The sequence below is a fragment of the Hippocampus zosterae genome, chromosome 18 (assembly GCF_025434085.1).
Source record: "Hippocampus zosterae strain Florida chromosome 18, ASM2543408v3, whole genome shotgun sequence".
Classification (NCBI taxonomy): domain Eukaryota; kingdom Metazoa; phylum Chordata; class Actinopteri; order Syngnathiformes; family Syngnathidae; genus Hippocampus; species Hippocampus zosterae.
The window spans coordinates 8,853,237-8,871,875 of record NC_067468.1 but is presented as its reverse complement, the minus strand read 5'-3'; the positions used below and the strand labels follow the sequence as shown (position 1 = coordinate 8,871,875).

The 18,639-nt window shown below is 43.8% G+C and overlaps 1 protein-coding gene across 8 annotated transcripts in view; it reads right to left on the bottom strand.

Moving 5' to 3' along the window:
• ntng2b (netrin g2b) overlaps nucleotides 1-18,639 on the bottom strand; it is a 54,040-nt gene that overhangs the window by 24,866 nt on the left and 10,535 nt on the right. For all 8 annotated transcript variants that reach the window (XR_007959798.1, XM_052050558.1, XM_052050559.1 and 5 more), the window contains exon 3: nucleotides 14,271-14,914. Coding sequence is in view for 7 of the 8 variants with exons in the window: in XM_052050558.1 (XP_051906518.1) it covers nucleotides 14,271-14,914 (644 nt within the window). In the remaining variant the exon portion in view is untranslated. The remainder of the gene's footprint in view (nucleotides 1-14,270; nucleotides 14,915-18,639) is intronic.

Here is an 18,639-nt window from a genome sequence, read left to right as displayed (position 1 = left end):
ATCATCAGTTTTCAATTCTTCTTAAAAACGGAAACGATTTACGACTCATTACGACATTTTGACGATACTTATTGGGTGTTTTGTAAATGTAAAATGTAATTTCAGTTAGGTAACATTCTTTTCAAGACGTTAAAACATTTCTGACCAACTCTTCGAAGGTAAAACTTCATCGGCTAGTGATTGAAGCGGCAGTAGCCCCTTTCATACTTCTCCTTTCTCCAGAATCAGGCCAAGGATATTTAAAATCACATAGTTTGCCTGCAGTAGTTGAATCAACCTTGTATAGTGTTTCTTGATGGTGTTAACTTTCACTTTTTACGGCTCACATGAGCATGCTTTGCCAAGCTCCAGCAAACGTCCTGCGCGTGCTGCTCAGGCATCCCGCCGCGAGCGCAGCGTGAAGTGACCGAGCGAGGCGAATGAACCACATGAAGCCACAATCATTGATCAGTCGCATGCCCACTCAAGTCTTTATCACCCGCGTAAATGCCACGCCACGCCACCCCCACCACCACCACCGGAACCTTCCCGCCTTGTAAATTCCCAGAAACTATTTGGACATGACTCTGTTGTAGCTTCATAAATTTCTCCCACCAAACGGAGATAATTCAGTTTCCTCAAGTAGTGTCTTAGTCTTAAGACGTGGACTGCTCCGCTCCATTCCTCCTGCGCCATTGTTCATTATTCGCAGACAATTTCACAGATTTAAAAAGTGCATCTGGTTGGAAATGATGTGCCAGCTCTCTCTCTCTCTTTGTATATACGTATATATATATACACACACACACACACAGTATATCTTTTGGATGAAGACAGCGGCAATGAATTATTTATCGGAGAGTCCGTAAATGGCAGTGATGTTCGTGCCTTTAGCGGCGCACGCATCCTAGAGCTTTCTGATTCGTCAGATTGTGGCAGAGACGCCGGCCCCGCTGTAAGCCACCAGCGCTCTCAAGTATGCACACTACACGCTAAATAATGGAGCCTGGGCACATGGTGTCCTCAAGTCCAGACCTCAAAGGACCGATGTCGTGAACACAGGAGGCGCCTCGTGTGTGTTTGCTGAGTGAATGCAAGAAAGGCGGAAGTGCCCGAGTTAGGGATATATATATTTTTTTTACATTTTTGGTGTCCCTTTAAAATGCCACGTTGTTACTGTTAGGGGAAGCCCAGGTGGGAATTAAGAACCTTATTTTACACGCTTAAGGCTTTTAAAAAGTTCGTCAAATTAGGCACGGTTGTAAACAACACTCTTCTCTGCAGTGTGTCAAATTCACATAATACACTTATTTTACTGTGAAGCAGTATTTCTTTGATGATCATTAAATGTGATACATTCACAAATTTGACCTTGACCCCGCAGAAAGTGTTGCAAAAATCTCCTTGGGTTACGACGTTACCTGTATTTTCTTCACCTTTATGAAGAGAAATGTTATTACTATTGTAGTAAATGCCGAACTGGAAAAGGCACACAAACAATTATATATGTACAGTATTTATATCTTTTTTAACTGTTGAGTGTACATTTATGCCAAGATACACCCCAAATTCTTGAGTTGTCCAGCCCGTTAAAGGCAATCTATAGATGATAGTGGAATTGTAAGCAAATGGAGTTCAAGATTTTATGACTGGGATAAAGTCAGCCGTCAAGTATAGTTTTTTTTTTCTTCTTCAAATGCTTCCAAGCTCTGATAATCCTTGTTTAGCTTCTCATTGGTTTCCAATTGGATTGATTTTAAAGCTCTTTTAAAAGGACTTGAGTCTCCCGTCATTGGCAAGCTTCCATTTGAACAGATTACATTTTTACTCTTCCGGTACCATCAATGTATACTGTGCCCCAAGTTTTACTGCATTATCTGTTTTCGTATGTTTTTTTCCTAACCATGTTTTGTTTATACAACTCAACTTGCCGTTTGCTCTTTGGTGATTTATTCAGATTTTCTGGTTTTGAACATCCTGCCTTTGCGCAGCTGTTGTTGTTTTTTAAGCCTTGAAAAATATATTCATACTTCACTCGACTTCACCTGACATATTTTTGAAATGTTAGGTTTTTTTTACTTCAATAATGATATACTGTATACATCCTTATATATATAAAAAAAAAGTTGACAAGCTGCAACAAAGCAACACATCTTGTAATGCTGCTTATAAAAATGTATTATGCTGCGCAGGCTCTAGCATATTCTTTGTCACCAGTCTGGAATGTAAGGATCTTCACAAGTTGTTGACCACTGTGCGAGTGACCCTTATTAATTCAACTATACATGCCGCCTTTGCTAAGTAGTAACGTTAGTTTTCCCCGAAAAAAATCTCATTACGATGAAATCCTAGGCCTGTATTTTCAAACGGTTGGAGTGACTGCTGACGCAAGTGATTAACTGATGTAAAAACAAGTAAACAGAAAAAAAAGGTACAATGCCAATATAGTGAATGGCTAAAATGCTAACATCCTCAGAGATGATATGCTAACCTCTATACACCTTTACTTTCTTCTGTTTTGTGAGAATTCATAAGTATAGCATGCTAGCGGTTGTTATGCCAATGCGAGTAACGAAAGCGCAAAGTGTGATAAGACTAACTGTAGGTACAACAACATGATAGCAGTTAGTATGCAAGCAGTCTAGTCAGGTAGCAACATGAGTAACGAAAGTGACGGCTCAATTAGAGTGTTAAATTACAATTTACGCTGTCAAAAATAGCATTTTCTATGAAATGTCTTTTTTTTCAACCATGTAAAGTTTCCTGGAAAAAAAACCCTGTACTGTCATTTTGTGGCTGTACCTCATGGCCTTTAAAGCCTCGACTGTGCCTGGATCAGTGAATGACTATGCGGGATATTAAGAGCGTATTCCCCCTATGGAGTCCTCGCCGCTGCTGAGTGCGTTTTTTTTAATGAACACCAAGAGTAACACCTGGGGTTAGGGGAAAATTGGATTTCGGCTGTTTTGTGCAACTGAGTTTTGTTTTTCTTATTGTCATTTTTTTTATGTATGCACTCGTCAAGTTGTGTGTTAAAGCAGCAATTATTTGAAGGTTTAAAGCTTAACGTGAAATCAATGCTAATACAATACAATACATACTGATTTACTGTATATAGCGCTTTCACAACAGCGGCAGCTGTAACAAAGCACTTCACAAAACAGTCTGTTATCCCACCTATGGTGTTTACCATGATATGTTAGCATCAAGCTAGTAGCATCAAGCTCGTAGACTTAAGTTATTACATGGTGTGATTTGAACATTTTCATGTTTCAGTGTACAATGTTCAGTTCATTTTGTTTGCTCAAAGTGATATTATACAGCAGTCTCCCATTTCTTGACAGCAACAGAGTGTGAAGCGGTGCTCAGCAACACTTAACTAAAGTACGTGTTACTACATTAAAGTGTGTTCTAATAAGTTTAGGAGTAAAACGTTTTTATACAATTTTGTTATATCTCATATTTTCACCTTTCACGGGCTAAACATGCTAAAAAAAATATGATCTACATACAGCATCTTTTCAAAACCTATTTTTGAACAATATATTTTATTTAGTGTTAAGTTCTTAAAAAAAAAAGTAGTTTGCTACTTGACGACAATAGGGAAACATGAGTCCCAGATCGACAACAGTTGACAGCAACTGATTTAAGATATAAAAATTTACATACACAGAAGTAAAAGGGACAGCAAAAGTGATGAAGAGACAAAAATCTCTATGAGAGCAGCTGAGTCTAGGCAGAGCTTTTTCCTATTGTGCAAATCCCCAAAAGAGTCCTCAGAGCCCCCGAGATGATGGATCTTTGTGTGAACTTGTGTCAGACTCCCGAGCTTTGTAGTCGACAAGAGAAGAGATGCAGGGCCTTGGCTTTGAGGCAAAGTGGCCGCTGCGCGAACTTTGTGGAAATTCACGTCTGACGATAACACAACACTTCCCTTTTTCAAACACAAACCTTAATTTCCCTACCTAATTTTCAGTGACAAACCCATGGACCGCCTGGGAAAAAAGTCAACCAAAACGCACACAAGTGCAAGGCGCCCTTGTGGGGTATGGCGGGGGTGGGGAGGTGCGTGTATTAGCTTCTAATTCCGGCAAGACTGTGTCAAGAGAGGCTGCTCGAGGAGAAGGAGCTGAGCCGGGATCAGCCAGAGGACATGGGTTAATATAATTATCCTGCTAAAACCTTGAGACTGAGAGAACATCATTAGTCATAGCAAGACGAGAGAGCTTCCCAAGGCGCAGGGCCGGAGGAAAGTTGGGAGGTGATGGGGCAGGTGGGGTTGCATAGAGGCGAGGTGACGACTCCACAGTGCAGTTAGCCATACAATTCCAAAAAATGTCACATTGTTTTTTAGACTAATGTTCTACGGAAAGCAGACTGTGACTTACTTCTTGAATAATTTAATTAGTAAACTCTGTGTAAACCCGTTTTTTTTTTGCCATCTATAAGAGCAAAGGATGTGTCATGAAAGTACCCTTGTGTGTGTGGTTTTTTTTCTCGCCCTAATATACCTTTGGAAAAATGCCTCATTAAAACTCTGACTTACAAACATCGAGGCACTGCTGCAAAGGCCGTTGGTAGTGTAGGGACGGCTTATCAAGCCATCGTGCAAAAAATTTTACGGCAAAAGATGAACATAAAAATAAACTTAATCCGACTTTCACAGTTGCGACATGGTCGTCAACTGGTTAGCACATCCACTTCACACAGTGCGATAATACAGGGTTCGATTCCGTGCTCTGGCTTACCTGTGTGGAATTTGCTTGTTCTGTCTGTGCCTGGGTAGGGTTTTTCTCCGGCTACTCCAGTTTTCTCCCACATTCCAAAATAAATGCCATTTAAATTGGCATTTAAACAATCCTGACCATCCCAAGATCAAAATGGCTCCTCATAATTGATCATCAGTGTCTCATATAGGAAAATAAATGGTCACTGAGCTTAGAGTCGAAAACTTTACTTAAAAAATGCCGACCGCTCGCTCGCCTTATGATCGGCCGTAGTGCCAACTACTTAATGCACAGGTAAAAGCAGTACTTTGCAACATGGCGCACCTTTAACAATGCTATGCTAATTAATGTTCATTGTAAGGACAACCTCCCTGGGCCCCGTGTTCTTCCAGTTAGGATTCCCAGCATGCCTTTCAGCATTAAAAAGAGCGCTGGCAGCATCAAAAGATTCCCTCCGAATGTCAAATGCCCGGGTGAGACACAGTCCAGGTGCTGGTGGGGAGGATTCTTGATTGTATTTGTTGATTTGAAAAAATGTTTTAAGAGTGGGATGCAGGGATGTGTGGCTGAGCAAGGAATTTGCTGACTTTGACTTTCCACTTGTGAGAGGATATCAGCTATGATTATCAAATCACTTACAAGCGTAGTCTCATAAATCACAACATATGAAGACGGATTTGTCACTGGGCCTTTCTGGGTGGGGTCGTCAATGTTGTGGTTGTCAACTCACATCCCTGGGGGCCGCTGAGCTGTAAAGTGGAGTCCGTAAAAATATTTTACAATAAATGATGTCATATTGCAAATTTCCCCAGTGTGGGACAAATAAAGGTTATCTTATCTTATCTTATCTTATCTTATCTTATCTTGTATAATCTTGTTCACTGCCCTGGATGTTTCTATCGATCAACTGGAATCCAACCGTTTTCTGCCATTGATGGGGATATATTTGTCATGTAAATTTACATTGCAATTTGTAAGCCATTGAAATGACTACATGATCCCCGTAGATGGCGGTGTCATGTTGTTAGGGATTTGAGATCAGCACAGATCTTGAGGTGAAGATAAAGATTAGGAAATCAATCTCAGTTTATCGTGTCACTTATGAGGGGGAGAAATACAGTACCAATGCTTTGGAATTCTAGGCAAGATGCTGTACGGTACGCCAATTCCCAACGGTGTATTTCATTGCTTGACTGTAGTATCTACTGTACTTTCAACCAAAGTCTCGACATTGAAACGGTGATGAGGAGTGACCATACACTGCAGTTCGACTGAACATAGATTGGAAATGATTGTGAGGATGCTGTAACATGTTGCCGTTGAGGCTTCGGGGTCTAAATATTGTGTCAGTTTTTTAAAAAATCCCATAGCCCTAGCTGGAAACAAACGTTTTGTCTATTGAAAGTCAAGCATCTATCCTTACCTTTTGATAGATTGGGTTTGGTTTCTACATTGTGGCAGAACACTGTTTACCTTGTGTCTTGAGAGGTCATTCAAATGAAATCTGAAAACCGCTTTGAAATGATACGGAATACTTTAGGAAAGTGTTTTTTTCCAGAAGTTGAATGTATTTAAAGCATGTGGGAGTGGTTAAATGTAAACAAAACAAACTTTTATATGGTTACTCTATTGTGAAGTTTCACATAGCGCGGATGCGTCGGGAACGAATCCCTGGGATACAGAGGGGTTCGCTGTAATTGGTGCTCTGATTATAAATGGGGTCTTTGGACAAAAGCTGCTCTGGAACCAAATATTTGGACTACCCCTGATTTCAAAAGCCATCCGAGTCCCACGGCAGAGGATCAGAATTTGAACGCACAAGTGGCCGCCGGTGAGCGCGGAGCGTCGTGTCGTGGCCGCCCACTAAAGCACGCTCACAAAGATACCGAGCGCGAAAGACTGCGAAGCGTTGGCGATTTCGACGACCTCCCTCGGAACGCCGAAGCAATATTGAGCCGGCCTCACATCATTCACCGCAGAATCACACGTGCGCACACACACCGAGCTCGTCCCATGAAACTAGCAGTTAATCCATCATCTGCCTCCCTCTTTCTTTCCCGCTCTGTCTTTGATCCAGGCTTATACCTCCCGTACGCTCACCTTCACGTCGGCAGAGGACGTGCACGGAAAAAACTTTTATTTCAAAATAGTTGCTTTGCAAAGTCAAAGCCGCGGCTAATCAAAAAAAACAAAAACGGGGGGAAAAGACACCCCACGGCGGTGAAAGAGAGAGCAGAGGACACGGGGCGCTTGTTCACAGAAGATGGACGAGCCCGGAGGCCAGTGAGAAGCGGCGGCGTCGAGCTCAATGGCGCCCAGACTATAAACCTTTGTAGCTGCAAGTCCCCGTAAGCCGGTCAGGGTCTAATTAGTATCACTCCGGAGGCGCTGTGACTGAGTCGTTCAAGGTTTTTGGACTTCTGCGAGAGGTGTTAGCACTCCTCAGCTATTGCACATCTACTTTTTAATCATCTTGACTAACCTCAGGTGTTCCGTTCTCACCTTCCGCGTTTGCTACAAGGATGCCCAATTGCCTGTTGTTTACAGCAGGGGTGTCAAAATAGTTTTCAACGCGGGTCACATCATAGTTGCGTTTTTCCTCAGGGGACTGTCAGGACCGTGAAAGAAAATCAAAACACTTGGTTGTTGACAATTTAGTAAGACACCTGGTAGCTGTTGTCAATTGTGAAAACGTAAAAATGCATCAAATGTCTCCTTGAAAGTCATCTGTTTGACACACTACACTTCAGGTCTCCATGGGAAATTAAGATGGGGAATTTTGAAAATGTTGCAAAATGTAAACTAAACACGCCCTCCCCCCCAAAAACCTCGTGAGTCAAAGCACATATTTTTACATTAGAAAGGGTTTGACTCTAATTATGCGTAATTAAGGCGGTAACACGATACTTCTGATTTTGTCTATCGTTTAATGACCACATTTATTCCAGTAATGTTTATGGCCTCAATTACCGGTAGTCTTAAAAAAGGCAACATTTTCTCCGGCATTTAGATTTTTTTCCCACATGCATTTCATGCCTGCTTCAGCGTGTTAAGTTTCTGTTGTCAAGGCTAATGTGGCGAAAGGTTTCAGTCCTCCGTCTCCGTTGCAAGCAGCAGACGGACGCGGAACATTACGCCGCTCGTCAGAAAGTTGCGCAGCGACGGCCAAAGCCGTTCTTATGGTGTCGCTCCTGGCAAAGCAGGTGCCGTTGTTTGCCATGGCGACGCCGTGACAGGTGCCGCCAAATTGTTTTGGAAGGCTTCCTCCAAGGGGAAATGTTTTGTCTCGGAAAACCAGATGCATTTCTGTAAATAGCAGAGAACTTCTCCAGAGCGGCTGATTACAGTACCCTGATCTTGATGCAAATATTCACCAATGAAGAGAAGCTGTCATAATTTTAAATTGCCTAAACACACAGGGGTCAAAAGATCCAAGTCTCCGGGTGATTTTATGTGGCTCTCATATTTCCTTGACTTGTGTTCAAAACTTACTTAAAAAAAAAAGAGGCGTTTCAAGGACCGTGATTTGAGGAATACGGTTCCAGGGTTTTGCTAATGTACAAGTGAGTCGCTGTCAAGCTAAGTTACGTCTGTTATTCCGAGATCTCTCTATTTTGGTGAGGCGCTAACCTTTTGTCATGGCTGCTAGCTTTGCCAAGTGTTATGATGTTAGCCACTTTTTTTTTTGGTTCAAATGAATTGACATGAAAGCGAAGTAGACATAAGATTCTTCGAAGAACTTATTTGTAGTGGTAGTAGTAAAATAGCACAGCCTCTGCCTCAGACAGAGCCGAGATTGTTTTTAATTTTTTTTTCTTGACTTTCTGCTTACCGATGGCACCTGGCCTCTTTTATACATCATCCCAATCGTATGAAGCAGTCAAATCAAAGTGAAAAGTCAGCGGGTAAGAGACATAATATGCCAGAGCGGGGCAGAGGAAGGGGGGAGGTGAGAGAAAAACGATGCCGACTTCCTGGTCATTCGGCTCAATCTCCTTCCCTCTGTCTTGGCCCTAATCCACTTAGTCGGCTCTTCCTGAGCTTACGGCCTTTGCTTTATTCCATTATAAAGACCCACCGCATGACCCGCTTCTTATTTCATTAAAACGCTCCAATCTCCGACTCTGCGTCTAATCTATAATGTAGACGAGCGACCGTATGGACCATTGACCGGTTGCTTTCGGACTGACGGATGGGGGCGGCTGGATGGAGGACGGGGGGGGGGAGAATTTGAGAGCCCCGCTTCCGAGCCGGCGAATGTGATTGTGCTGATCCAAACCATGATGGAGTCGTCTTCTCTTTCTTTGATGGCTTTCGCCTTGAGTGATATGGAAATGGCCTGATCGAAGAGGAGGCATCAAGAGGGCTCTGCCGGGCCCCAACACCTCAGACGCTTGTTGTCAGATAACCTTGAGTGAGAAAAACGTTGCGAATATTCGATTGATTCTCCTTCAATTAGTCTTTTACCGCATCTGACTGCGTTTGACCTTCTCCAACTCTGGCCGCCCTTCACCTGTAATACCCTTTTACACTACCTCCAGCACGCTGAGTGCTTTGTTTTTCCAAGTTAATTTTACAACCCTCCCTCGTGTCAAAGCTTAAAATCCTATCCGGTGACGCGGTTATTGATAGGGCAGCACTCTTGAGAGTTAAGCACCTGGCTTTCCAGCACACCTGCGCCAGCTATTTGCCACGCAGCGTCAGATAAAGACGATACACCGCTTGTAGAGGCATCAAATGTACTTTTGCAGCCAAACTATTTCACATACGTGTACCATTTTAAAGGCTTCTCTTTGTGCTCCAGATTCCTCATTCCTTGCCAGTGTCATCGGTGAAGCGAACTTTGAATGAGAATAAAAAATATATATATATACAGTATGTTCCAACAATTACCAATAACTAGTGACGCTGAGTCGGGACAAAGAGGCAATGTCAGAGGAACTGTGAAATACGCTTGAGTCACAATTTGTCCAACCTCATATGGGCTATTAAAATGATAATTTTACAGTATTTCTAAAAAAACTATCATTTATATGTACGATTATTGATAAGAAAACGTTTTTAAAAATATTCTATTGTACTGTATAATAAATATAAAAAATAACGCTGACTACTTAATGGATTTTGACTTTCACGGATTCCTTGTCGAACGTAGCCCTCGCGATAAACAATGGGTTCACTGTATTACAATCACGGTCATCAGTTTAGACCGGGGGTGGGCAATTATTTTCCCATGGGGGCCAAATGAGAAGCAGAAAATATTAAGTTAGAAATAGAAATGGAAAATAAAGAAGATAGCACAATGTGCACTTTGTATGCCAGTAATCATGTAACATTCTCCTCCACCATCACACTGAGCACCGGTTCTCCTCAAGGATGTGTACTGAACTGTTGTTCACGCTCTACACATTTGACTGCTCTCCGACTCTTATTAGCGGTCCAGTTTGTGGAAAGTTTTTAACAATCAAACCATTCTAGGAAATGTTTATTTACTCGAGCCACAAGAAATTCACTCTGAGCATGGAAATTGCCAGAATCGGACTGAGTAAGAATCGCTTCCTTGTTTTTCAAAGTCTCGTGGATTTGAGTCTTTCCGACTCCAGGCGTCTCCTGAATGTTTCGTACTTTGTTACCCCCTTCGTTTAATCAGATACACATCACTTTCCCTTCCATGGTCATTACTCTCTCCCTCTTTCTTCGTCTTCCCCTCCCTCCCTGTGCTCTGCAACTTGAAGTAACTGTGCCACCTGGTGTTGAAATTCCTGTCATTACAAGTCCAAACGAAATGAATACGATCAAACCATAACTGTGCACCAATCTTCGGCGGGCCGTATTAAAAAGACCAACGGGCCGGATCCGGCCCGCATGCCGTACTTTCCCCACCCCTGCTTTAGACACTGAGGAAAACATGAAAAAAACCTGGAATGGGTTAAATCTGTTGTTAGTTCAGCTGGTTATAACTGAAAAACATCTGATTGCCCGAGTTGTTTTCTTATAGGAGCAGTTACAATGCTTGTATTTCTTCACTATGTATCCCCATAGTCAAGCATTTCCTATCAGAATGACCAGAAAATCTATGTCGGTTCAAGTGTGATGGAAGTGTGCCTTGATGGGGCGTGGCCAAGTGAGTGTCATCAGGAGCTGGAATTGGAGTTGCTCCTTGCGAGTACTTGTCCTGTTCAATTAACGTCTGAAAGTGGATCGGCGACTCTGGCTCTTCTTGCTCACGTCAAGGCATTACAGTACTGGAAAAGTGGTGTATCTGTAGCTCATTTGAAACTATAATTTTTGCTCACAAAACAAAGCGAACATTTTTAAATGGCTCAGGCTCCTCAAAAAACTTGCATGTGAAGCACTGGTAAAGTGAGGTACCAGTGCAATTACTTTTAACAGCCGGCTGGTGACAAGTTAAGTCCTGGGGAGCTGCAGTGCGTCAAGAGAAGTGACCATGGCCTCCTCCGCGTCGATAAAGACGGCGTATCTCATTACTGCCGCGACCTGTGGCATGCTGCCGCTCGGAATCCATCGTCTATAAAATCCATTTCACCACGGCCAACCCTCGCCGGAGCGGCGGCGGAGCCAAATATTCATTATTCAAATTTGAGTCATTGGAAAGCCCAATGTGTTACTAAGGCCAGATGAGATGAGATGAAATAGCTTAGCCTTTTTGTCCGGGGACCATTGACTAATCGTCCCGCTCCCCCCACCCCCAAAAAAATCAATTTCACAGCCGTAAGTAGCAGGCGGCTGTGATTGTACTGTACTCCTCAGGACCACTGCACCCCCAACTGCGCACCCCCTCCAATTCCCACACAGCACGATCATCTAATACTCCCAGCAGCCGCCCAGAATAACTTATTGATAGATGATTATGTTACAGGTGGAAGGGACGGAAGAGCGACCGTTCTCTGTCATCTCCCCGGGGGCTATATTTGGAACGCTGTTACCAGATCCAGCCCACCTGGACACGACATATCACCCGCTGCCACCGGCACGCCTCGACGCATAACAGTCACATTATCAAAGGCGTTTTCTGGTTGAGGAAGCGGAAGATTCCATCCATCCAGCCATCCATTTTCCATAACGCTTATCTTGTTCAGGGTCACAGGGAGCTGGAGTCTATCCCAGCTGACAGACTACACCCTGGATTGGTCGTCTTTAAGATGGAAGACCATTCATACTAACATATGAAGTCTTTAGTTACCCGGAAGCATCTACGACAGGGGTGTCAAACTCATTCTAGTCGCGAGCCAATTTGGAGTTACGTCTTCCCTCGGAGGGCCGTTATAACAGTGAAAGCACAAAAATGATTGCTTGTACACAACAAATTAATAGACTGCTGCCTTTGAAATCAGTCAAGTCGATTATAATAGTTTGTTCAAATTATTGTTCAAGTAAGTGTAAACAGGGTAGCAAAACCTCAACGTTATTGATTACACATAACGATTTGACATTTCAGTACAGATTTTAGCAAGTTGACACATGATTTGCTTTTGTGGGCCATATAAAATGACCTGGCGGGCCGGATCAGGCCCCCGGGCCTTGACTTTGACACCAGTGGTATACGATCATGATTCAAACCCTGATTTGGTGAACCAACCGTCCATTTTGAATAATTTTTGGGCGTTATAGGGCACTAAAGTCTATCTTGGTTGCCAATACAGGCTACACCCTGTATTGGTCGCAAGTAAATCACAGGGCAGATAGTGAGACAGGCCACCATTCAGGTAGCCAGTCTATGGATAATAATGAGTCTTTTGTGAAAGTAAAGTAGTTAATAGTAATTTGCCTGCTTTAGGAATGTAGTAGGAAATTAATTTCTGGGGAAAACATTTTGAAAGTTCTGATATGGCGGGGTCACAGCCCAGAACCTTTGGCGACGAGGCAGATATGCCACCCGGAAGCACTGCCATGCTGTCGTCCATCCATCCATTTATTGTACTGTCTTGTCCAGGCCTCGAATATGACACAAATTTCAGTGAATTCTCATTGGAAGTTTACTGAAAATTCTCTGGATACCTTTACTGCAAATTTTCTATGCCTTTAAAATCTTATGGACTACTCCCTGCCTGGACTAGTCAAATAGAGCCACAAGCCCAACGCATTGCCCTGAGTTAGTTGCTCAGCACATTAGGTATGACCCCAAATGTTCATTTTGAAAGGGAGGTTGTTTTGGGGGGGGGGGGGGGGGACTGGCCTGTCCCTTGCTCTGCCGCTGTGCTGAGACTGAAAAGTAGCAATGATCAATACCAGCAGGCCTTTTACTGGATCTCAAAGGTGTGTGTGTGCTGTGTCAGCATCCACCCAAGACTTCATTAACACCACCCGCTTGTACACACACACGCACAAATTAAAAAAAAAAGCGCCCCCTTACCCTCAACTGTCGCTCATTTTCACTTTCCCTCCTCACCCCAGGACCCTTTCCGCTCACAAACCGGAGATAACCTCCACTGCCGCCCCGCCGTCCGACTCCAGGCCCGTCCCAACAAGGCTGTTAAATACCATTCAAATGTCAGCCCGCTATATTGATTGGAATAATAATTCTGAAAGGTTGGAGCGATGCGCCGCGGTTGCTAACCGGCCGCGTGACGGCCCCGAGCATCCTTCACTGTCACAAAGTTGCCACGTAAGAGCCCCCCACCTGCCGCCGAGCCGACATTGCTTTGCCGCGTCTTTGTGTCGTTCATCATTGTCCTGGCGGGCCAGCGAGGGGGTGCGTATGAAGATCAATGGGGTCATTGTGAACACACCTCGTGTGCGCCGCTGGCGCACCGGAGGATGCGTTGATCGCCCTGCGTACAATCAGCCAATCCTGCTTCTTTTGAACAATCCCAATATGAAGGAATGTGACAATCGATAAATCAGACATACTTCCATGTGGCAAAAGCAAATCTTTCTCCGATGGTCAACAAAACCTCTTTTGTCATCTGACCACGGTTGAGTAATTGACTGGCTAATTAATAAACTTTGCTGTTGCTCGCTGTCGTGTACTATTGGGCTCCCAATTAGGTTTTCCCAAATTTCTCAAAGACAACCCAACCAAACATTTTTCTACACCTGCAAGAAAATGGTTTCCACAAACCCGAGGATAGAAGTTTAGTTAGTGGTCTGTCCTTTCAGAAATGGCGGGCTTTCCACCTTACCTATGCAAATATTTATCAAATTGAAAAAAAGAAAAAAAATGTCCATTTGGAAGTGACTTACATTTAATCTGCGGAAATCAGATTCCTTGCTTCCCCCCCATCCTCTTTACACTGACTTGACTTATATCCCAATTGTGTCATTTAAGATAAAAAAAATTGAAGCGTCACTCAAACCTTCCATCTATCTTTCATCTATCCATTTTATTTATTTTGTTTACCTATCCATCTATCCTCATTTCTATTTCGATCAGTTCAATTGAAAACATTCAAACCCTATCACTTGATGCAGGAATTATTTTTAGGAGAACCTTTTTTTTTTTAAGTTCTCTTCCGCACCCAAAAAAAGCTTTTCTTAAAAGCTGTTTCATCTTTGCGGGCACAGACAAACAAGGGGGGGGGGGGAATCTGATCAAAACCTCACCTGGCAGGCACCTCGATGTTGGAGATGGCGTAGAAGTACTTGAGCAGGTTGTCCCGCTGCACGTACGTGCCTCCCAGGGCGGGTCTGAGGAGCCTCAGCCTGAGGTTGGTGAAGGTGAAGAAGTCCCTTAGTCCCTTCATGCTCTCCATGCGCGTGTACAGGCTGTCCATGTTGTGCAGCCGCGGGCCGGCGAAGATAGCGAAGCGCGCCCGTACCTCCAACGTGACATTCTTGTTGCTCTTGGAGCCCACCCAGCGTGAGTACTGCTCGGTGCAGATTACGCGAGTGATGTTGGCGGGCGTCAGGTCGCGTACGCGCTTGGCCGGCATGCCGAAGGCATCCAGGCAATCGTCGGCGTAGTACTGGTACGCTTGCCAGGAGCGGCCGTGGTCCATGGACTTGTCCAAGATCATGACGGTGGGCCGGCCGTACTCGAAGGTGATGTGGATGTCGTCGGTAAGCTCCAGACTTTTGTTCCACGACATGGATATGTTGGCTAGCAGGGGCTCCGGGTGGCGCCTCCACGTGACAGTCTGCCAGTAGGTCAGTAGACCGTTGCGTTCGCGGTCCTGCATCAGCTGAGGAGGGTGCGCCAAGTCTGGATTGGAGGCGTCGCATTCATCGCTGCACAGATATGGGTTCTCCTACAACAACAAAGACATTTGTTTGGCAAGAGGAGACGAGAGTTTCATTCGATCACGCAAATATTGTGTGATTTGTTTGATGTATCCATCCAATTTTCTGCCACTTATCCTGTTCAGGGGTCACTTGTGACTTTGGCGACTTTGAGAAAGAGCAACCTGGCATGGTTGCAATTGATTGATCTGTTCATTCCTTTGCTTGCATTGATCTTGCTGAGGTTGACAAGGGTCTATGGCAAATTTAGACAAGAACACCTTGGACTGGTCGTCTTTGGATAAAGGACTACGTTCCCTTAAGAAAATATTTTATTTGGTTGAGGCATCCATTCAGCGGTTTGATGCTGCAATACCTGTTCGTGGACATTTTGTCATTTTAAGGCAAGCGCTCAAAGATTGGATGAAATGCAGTATGATTAGGTTAACACATTTTTGGGGGATTTGGTTGGTCCGTCCATTCATTTTCCTTCATTAACCTGTTTGAAGGTCTCTTGTGACTCTGGTAACTTTGGACTAGAGTACCCTGAACTGGTCGCCAGTGGATGAAGGGTTAGATTCCCTCCATCCATTTACTCATGTTCAGGATTCTGATCGGAGTCCCATCTGGATTCTCCCCGACACTACGGATTGGTCGCCAGTCAGGCTGGAGATTCCAGCTTAAAACCACCCGCGCCAACAGAGGAAATTCTTTTCACTGCCCACACTATTGAATGCGTGTCAGCTACACAAATTCCATCATCCTTTCACTCTGTTACATCCCTAAAATCCTGGGATGGCCCAGTGCGGATTAGCCGACCTGACGTATTCCTAGCCTGGCGGATATTTCTGGAAAATAGATGTAGCACTCTGCTGTAAGCCAGTTGTCTGACATTTTACATCAGCGCAGAAGTTCAATATTTACACACAGAAATCCCACAGATCCCCGCAGCCGTCTCTCTCTCTTTCATTCTCTCCCGGCGCTTCATTTGCGCAATAAAAGATGGCATCGCAATGGTAATGATCATTAACCTCCCCGCGGGTACACTCACAAGGCTGAGAGAGGCCGATTATGATCTCCCAACATTTAGTTACAGCCATTCATTGGATCAAAAGGGGGGCTCGGTAATTGACATTATTTGTGTGGCTGGGTTAATCGTCCATCAGTGATTACATCCACCGTGATCATGATTCAACATTTCCACATATTGGAGATTGATTATTTCAACAGCAATGACAAGGGCAGTTTTCAGCTCGACGGGTTTGCTGGCCTAGTACCTGGGATAAAATTTTATGGCGGATGTTATGCTCTTTCTTCTCAGAGCCGCGGCTAATGCAATATTCCTTTTGGATGTTCGCGCTCCCCGCTTAACAAGCTCCCGATGAAGAGTCTTAAAATAACCCTCCTTCCTCTTACTATCATCCGTCCCCATTCCACATTCTTCTGCTGGATTTTTAGCACTACATGATAAGCTGTATAGTTTTACGACAGGTTTTTATGGCGCTTTTACATTCCGTTTTACGTCTCTGTGTTTGGCTCAGTCCGAAATGTAGAAAGTAGAGCGCTACCCCGATAGATGTCGCTGATCTAGTGGTACATTGGTCTGACTTCCTTGAAGGTCAAGATGAAGTCTGCCTTTAAAAAATGTGAATGTTTTACCAACTTACATCGCTAGTTGATTTCATCTTTTACCGTTATAATTAAGGGAACTATTTTTGTTCTTTTTGTAGTGAGCGGCCGCCGTACGCTCAGCAGGCGGCAGCTACTTGAAGATGCACGCAACAACAACACCCAAAGCCAGCTAATGAGCATGACAGTCAAAAGAGCTAAGAACGGGAATCTTGCGAGTCTTTTTTACCTTCAACGGTTGTTTTACAGAGGTGGCAAATGCACGGGTTTTGTGAAAGTGAGCTGTCACTCGCACCCAAGGTAGTGTTGTCTTGGTAGCAAAAGCAAAATTTACAGTGGAACCATACAAGGCCTCAAGGCACGCTCTATCATCTGATTTACTTCAACCGCAGCGAGCGGGAAAAGTGCTGAGTAGAGACAGAAGGAAGTAGCATTTGAGATGATCGAGAATCCTGAAACGATGGAGTGAAAATGCTGCTTAGGCTGCACTGGATGCTCGCCTTCCATCTCATAACATAATTATCGCCCGCGAGCTTAATGCTAACAAAGAATGCAAAATGCAACAATATTTGAACAGTGCCGTAACATAGATATGACCCACAAGCATGTTTTCTTTCTCCTCTGCCAAAAGTGACTCGTATAACTGCATCTTACTGATTCAATTAGTCGTTGAGAACGAAGGCCAAGTCACACACACCAGTAGGGGCCACAATGAATTAATCACGAAGAGCAGATGGTTAATTCTCTTCATTCTATTTGATGTTATCACAAGAAGTTTTGATGAAGTACAATATAGAGTGCTATCGGCCCAACCATTTCCAATAAAATGGCCGCCAGCTACGATGTAAAAAACCATGACCCACGTAATACAGTGTAAACATGTCAATTACACTTACAATCATCTTTCAATCTGTCGTCCTCGAACTCTGCCATGATTTTGTTGCCGTTTCAGATGATTGTCGAAATCGTTTATTTTGGCAACTCAGCCGAGCTTCGACTCCCTTTCGAAAGTTAGAGACCAGTTCAGCATTCACAGACGGTGAGATTGGCTTCCGTTTACCAGATATGTTTTCAGACCATGTGCCCAGGACTGTGCCCTGCCTCTGGAAGTCCAACAATGTACGAGTCGATCAGTAGCGTTGCCAAGCAACAGAGGGCAATCCCACGCCTGGACATTTTGCTTATTAGCAAGAACGCGGCAGCAGTTAGCTTTCCACGGTTCATTTTCATGAAGGCCTTTTCACTATTTTGTGGGAAAAATGTGGTCATTACAATGAAGTCTACGTTGTCACTGTGTTTGTTGTAAGCAAACTCGGCAAATGAAAAAGGAATTGCTTGAAGTCAGGACTTTGAAATGGGAACGTTATAGGGGTGGAAAAAGGTTCAAGTGTCGAGGTTGTGGAGTTGGGCTAGGGTGAAAAGGTTTAAATGCGTTTTGTTATGCCATCCACCGGTACTTCTCCTGACCTCGGCTTAGACGCGCGTTTACACACAGCGGACGGGATAAGCTGGCTTGTTGTTCCTGCAGTGACCCTCCACCTACAAATCCTATTGAAAGTGATCCCACTGTCAACTGGCCCAGATAAAGCCTTCCCCCGTCTGACTTTCCTTCCGCATCTAGTGTAGTCGCTGACGTGCACAAAGACTGTTTTGAACATTGCTTACGTGCCCTCCCCCCTGGTAATCTACATACTAGAAAACCCGGTAATCTACATACTTCTATGCAAAGTTTGGTTTGAGTTCATTTCAGGTTTCAATGATCTGAAGAGCGTTCTTCTAATTCAATAGTGATGTCGACAATTGCAGAAAAAAAGGCATTTAGTTACATCATCTGATGAATCGCACTGAGCTCTGTCAATGCTCCTAAAAAGGGAACTCAAGACAAAAACGGATGTTCTACGTGCCCCGAGTAATCTGTGGTACCTTATGAGCCGTTCACTTTGTCAACATTTTTCTTTTTTGTTTTGCCAGAATTTGACTTCATGTACTTCAGTTTATTTCTTTATATTCAATTTTTATCATGTTTTAATATTTATTTTTACAACACAGTGCTGCAAAGTAGTTTATTTATTAAAAATGTATAAGAAAAAAATAGCAGGGGAGGAATGCATGATTGGCTTTTCAA